Below are 6,000 nucleotides of genomic sequence, written 5' to 3'. Positions count from 1 at the left end.
TCTCTCTCTCTCTCTATTCCCTATGATGCAATCACCATCGCATTGCACACTGCCCTATCCCATCTAGACAAGAGGAATACCTATGTAAGAATGCTGTTCATCGACAACAGCTCAGCCTTCAAACACCATAGTGCCCTCTAAGCTCATCGCTAAGCTCGCACGCTTGGTCTGATACCCTCCCTGTGCAACTAGGTCCTGGACTTCTTGAAGGGCTGACCCCATGTGGTGAAGGTAGGCAACAACACCTCCGCCACGCTGATCCTCAACACGGAGGCCCCACAGGGGTGCGTGATCAGCCCCCTCCTGTACTCCCTGTTCACCCATGACTGCTTGGCCACGCACATCTCCAATTTAATCATCAAGTTTGCTATTGACACAACAGTGGTAGGCCTGATTACCAACAACGACAAAACAGCCTACAGGGAGGAGGTGAGTGCCCTGGCAGAGTGGTGCCAGGAAAATAACCTCTCCCTCAACAGCAACAAAATGAAGGAGCTGATTTTGGACTTCAGGAGACAGCAGAGAGAGCACGCCCCCATCACATCAACGGGAATGGAGAGGGTGAAAAGCATCAAGTTCCCTCAAGTGACTCTTCAACCTCAGGAGGCTGAAGATATTCGGCTTGGCCCTAAGACCCTCAAGAATTTATACAGATGTACCATTGAGAGCTTCCTATCGGGCTGTATCACCGCCTGGTACAGCAATTGCACCATCCGCAACCACAGGGCTCTACAGAGGGTGATGCTGCCATCCCATCGCATCATCGGGGGCACACTGCCTGCCCTCCAGGACAGCTATAGTACCCGGTGTCACAGGAAGGCCAAAAATATCATCAAGGACAACAACCACCCGAGTCACAGCCTGTTCACCCCGCTACCATCTAGAAGGCAGAGACAGTACAGGTGCATCAAACCTGGGACCAAGAGACTGAGAAACAGCTTCTATCTCCAGGCCATCAGACTGTTAAATTGTCACCACTAGCCGGCCTCCGCCCAGTACTCTGCCTGAAAATGTGCTATTCATATACTGTCCATACTGTCTATACACACCATTATGTACATATACAGTATATGTATTTATATTCCAGACTCTGACATTGCTCATTGTGATATTTCTTAATTTCTTTCTTTTTCATTTTCGCAATCTGCGTGTACTGTTTGCATTGTTAGGTGTTACTGCAATGTTGGAGCTAGGAACACAAGCATTTCACTGCACCTGCGATAACATCTGCAAAATATGTGTATGCGACCATTCAAATTTGATTTGATTTGATATCTGTCCCTCTCTGTCGCTCTCTCTATCGCTCTCTCTATACTGTACATATCCCTGTCCTTCTCTCTCTATCCCCATATCTCTTTCTCTCTCCCCCATCCTCTCTCTCTACATCCCCTCATCTTTGAGTAGAGCAAAATAAAGCAGAGACCTGACGTTTTTGTCGCTAAACTGTTTGTTATTATAAAACATACATGTTCCCATGCCCAACGAAACAGTATATGTCAATCAACACCAGCTGGAGATAAAACTGGGCACACACATACTCTTGACTTAGACAATGAGCTTTATATAGGGAAATACTACATCTTAAAACTTCCTAAGGTACGTCATCAATATCTATATACCCTAACAGCACATCCCCTCTGTACAAGTGACAGCTGCCAAGTTCCAGACCTAACCCCCCTAAATGAGGGAGAGGGAGAGAGGGAGAGAGAGGGAGAGAGAGNACCATATTGTTGTTGGGTTTGTTACGTTTCAGCAAAGTCACAGTCAAAACATACCATATTATTGTTGGGTTTGTTACGTTTCAGCAAAGTCACAGGCATTAAATTGCAATGAATGCAGTGACATGGTACAGTATAGTACAGTAAAGGACAGTATAGTTTTATACAGTATAGTACAGTACAACATAGTATAGGACAGTATAGTATAGTACAGTATAGGACAGTATAGTACAKTATAGTACAGAACAGTATAGTATAGTTAGGGTTRCAAAGCTACTGGTAATTTACCAGTCATGGAATCTTCTATAATTTTGGTAATCTATGTTAATTTACACTTGAATAACTTTTAAAACATGTATTCATACATAGTATACATTTTTTATATCTGTGAGTTTCTAGTGGATCGACCATATGTTCAAGAGGAAATATCCTAATTAATGAAAAAGCATCTAATCAACAACGGCACAACTCTTCCAACTATTTACTTKTTTCACAACTGCACCAATTTGGGGCCAAAACATTTACAACTAAAAAAGATTGACGAAGTAAAATAAATAATGCTGAAACCCTCATTATAAAACACCAATGGTATTCACTAAGTTTATGGTTTATATGTAATGTTTTACAGCTTTGTCATTCTACTGTTTATTTGAAAATCACCTCCTTATATATTTGACATGTGATAAGGCCACACAGGKGCCAGAGATCATTACAGACACCTGGGATAATCTGAAGTACCCAAAAGGGCCACTAGATGTGTTGATGAAATACATAAAATCCTTGAAAGTTACAAATATTCTGCTAGTTTACTGGTAAACTTCTAAAGTTTCCAGTAACACACACTCCCTTTGTAACCCTAAGTACAGAACACTATAGTATAGCACAATAAAAACAAAAATGTTACCTCAAATTCGAACTTGGAGCTGCCGAAGTTGGTGCGTTGTTTCTGCCAGAAGTTGTCTGGTTTGATGATGAGCGCTATGTGTATACAGCAGGGGAACGACTCCTGGAGAATCTTCAGTAGAGNTCCCTTTGTAACCCTAAGTACAGAACACTATAGTATAGCACAATAAAAACAAAAATGTTACCTCAAATTCGAACTTGGAGCTGCCGAAGTTGGTGCGTTGTTTCTGCCAGAAGTTGTCTGGTTTGATGATGAGCGCTATGTGTATACAGCAGGGGAACGACTCCTGGAGAATCTTCAGTAGAGGTTTGATACTGTCCCATTTACTGCCTCGCATGTCTACTATGACTGTGAAGCCATGCTGGATCACCTCTTCACTGGACCGGGGGAGGGAGGACGAGGAGGAGGGAGAAGGAAGGTGGTAGCGAAAGAGTGAGAGTGGATAGTATGGCAAGATAAGGAGGAGAGAGGAGAGCGTGGGAGGGAGAGAGAAGGTAGGACGGGGAGAGGTGGTAGCGAAAGAGTGAGAGGGTGGGAAAGGGGAGGGGGTAGAGAAAGAGGGAGGATGTTGAGTGGGAGGTAGAGAAAGCGGGAAGGGAGGAGGGAGAGAGAGAATCAAAACAAACCATGAGATGGTGATGACGCATTTTCTGTACTGTGAGAAGCACAGAGTACGCACTACGAATTCACACACACACACCCACACACAGAATGATAAATCCCAAAAACCTACAGTGATTTCCATCCAGATTGATTTTTCTTCCAATCAGAATAATGACCAAAAGTAAGCAAAGAGACTCAATCCATCATCAGCATCAAGACTGTAGTTCAACTAAGATTCTCCCCACAGCATCACACATCTCCTGCATGGCTAGTAATAAACACTGCATCTAGTTATCCCCCTCTCTCTGTCTCTATTCCCTCTCTTTCTCTTCTCTCGTTCTCTATTCCCCCTCTCCCTCCCTCACGGCTGACCTCAACACTCAGACCCAGAGTTTCATATCTCAGGAGAACACACAATTCCTCTCTACTTCACTCACTCTCTTTCTAGAGCTATCCTTTATCTCCCTTAATCCATTATTCCTCTCTCAATTCCTTATTCCCTCCTAACACTAGCTTTCTAGATTCCTTCCCTTTCTATCCAGCCTTCCCCTCCTCTCTTTCTAATGCCTGTGTCAGCAACTCTGACTCCCACTACACTGAGCAGAGAGAGAGAGGAGAGAGGAGAGAGGAGAGGGAAACACAAATACGGTAACAGAGAAAAAGTGGGGAGTGAGAGATCTACATTGTATCTACATAGAGAGCGAGAGAGTAGAAGAACCGTTAAAAGAGTTTTTGTAATGAGGAGTGAGATACGATGTAGAGAGAGACGTACCTAGGAGAGTGCAGCAGCGTACAGACCTACTCATCCGCAGCTATCATCACAACTACTGAGCTGATCTAGCAACTGTACCGCCTCTGCGGCACTCTGTTGTACTCAAACACACACACAAACACACACACTCCTCCCTCTCTCTGTTTTAATCCCTTGCTCTCTCCCGCTCCACTCGCTCTCTACCCTCCCTCACTCCCTCCTTTTCCTTCGGACTCTCCATCTCTATCTACCCTCCCTCACTCCAACTCTCCATCCCTCTCACCACCCTCCCTCACTCCGACTCTCCAGCCCTCTCACCACCCTCCCTCACTCCGACTCTCCATCCCNTGGGGCTTAAACAAATGAATCTGTCAGCTCTGTGTACCCGCCAGCGGCTGGAGCACTTATCTGGGGTTATGAGCCGCTGTGTTTGTGTGTGTATGTGTGTATAATATGCATGTGTACCTTTACATGTACAAGTCTGTTTATGTGTTTGTGTATATTTGAGTGGCCTTTGAATATCCTTGACATGCATACGGTAATATGCATTGACAGTAGTTTGGGACTACTGTGTGAGTCTGTAGGTATATTACAATATAACGATGAATAAAAAGAGAGAGAGGGAGGGATGAATAAAGGAGGTGTGAAGGAGGGAAAGAGGGAGGGATAGAGAAGGAGGTGAGAGGGAGGAAGAGAGGAGTAGGGAGGGAGGCATGGGGCTGGTGGGGGAGAAGGATGTAATGAAAATCTATTCTCCCTTTTCATTACACAGGTAGGATAGCCTCTCTCGTTCTCTCTCTCACATTCTCTCTGGCCCTTCCATTGTATGATTTCACTTTCAATAAATATATCTTCCTTTTATCTTAAAGTGGTTGGTTTGAATCTCTCTCTTTCTCTCACTCCTACCCTCTCTCTTTCTCTCCTTCCTTCCTTACTCTCTCTCTCTCCCTCATTCCCGCTCTCTTTTCTCCCTCCTTCCCTCTCTCTATCTCCCACTCTTTCCCTCTCGCTTTTTCTCCTTCCTTCCCCCTCTTTTTGTCGTCCTCGCTCTATCTATCCAGCGGCTGGAGCTGAGCTGAGCTCTTGAGCAGAGGCTGATGGGAATTCATTTGGGTGAGGTGTGTGTGTGTGGCAATGGACTGTGTAATTGAAATGGAAATAAGCCAATCAGGGACTGGTGTGGCACGGTACCTTACCCTGCATGCACCTTACTGTTCCAGCTCTCCCAACTCTCAGAGAGTGTTTGTGTGTTCGTACGAAGTGGCTAGGATGGTTTTCGGCCCTGCCGAGGGGGATGTGTGTGAGCAGTGTAATCAGCTGGTAATAAAATGTCTAAACAACACACACACACACACATACATACACACACAACACACACACACACACACACACACACACACACACACACACACACCACACATCACACACACACACACACACACACACACACACACACACACACACACACACACACACACACACACACACACACACACACACACACACACAGCCAGGGTGATTACGAGCCCATTTCCTCCCCGGCACTGTGTGGTTATCTGGATCTCTCTGGTAACAGCTGTAGCATAACAAATACATGTCATTATATTGGTTTGACAATTAGCCTGCCATCCACTGTTGGGTTAATTACCCTGCTAAATAGACAGGGCATCAAGGACTGGTCAGGTTTTCGACTTTACCAGTGAGTGTGTGTGTTGTGTGTGTGGTGTGTTGTGTGGTGTGTGTGTGTGTGTGTGTGTGTGTGTGTGTGTGTGTTGTGTGTGTGTTGGTGTGTGTGTGTGTCACTCAACAGGGAGTATTTTCTTGGAGTGTGTCTCTCTCTACTGCCGGATCAATTTGGTAGAGAAGATGTCAAAGTCACACACACACACACACACACCACACACACACCACACACACAACACACACACACACACACACACACACACACACACACACACACACACACACATGCAGGAGAGGTGAGAGATCGAGAGAGAGAGTCAATCCAACCACTTTAAGATAAA

General features: G+C 45.2%; 2 protein-coding genes across 2 annotated transcripts in view; one reads left to right on the top strand and one right to left on the bottom strand.

The window, feature by feature from the left end:
- Positions 1 to 4,314, bottom strand: part of LOC111958061 (triple functional domain protein-like) — an 88,649-nt gene extending 84,335 nt beyond the window's left edge. Inside the window, 1 exon segment of the mRNA XM_070437091.1 lies at positions 2,807 to 4,314. Within this exon segment, the coding sequence (XP_070293192.1) occupies positions 2,807 to 3,367 (561 nt within the window). The 5' untranslated portion in view covers positions 3,368 to 4,314.
- Positions 1 to 6,000, top strand: part of efna5b (ephrin-A5b) — a 455,881-nt gene that overhangs the window by 392,364 nt on the left and 57,517 nt on the right.

Source organism: Salvelinus sp. IW2-2015, linkage group LG33, assembly GCF_002910315.2.
Source record: "Salvelinus sp. IW2-2015 linkage group LG33, ASM291031v2, whole genome shotgun sequence".
Taxonomy (NCBI): domain Eukaryota; kingdom Metazoa; phylum Chordata; class Actinopteri; order Salmoniformes; family Salmonidae; genus Salvelinus; species Salvelinus sp. IW2-2015.
This window is presented reverse-complemented; position numbering and strand designations above follow the sequence as displayed.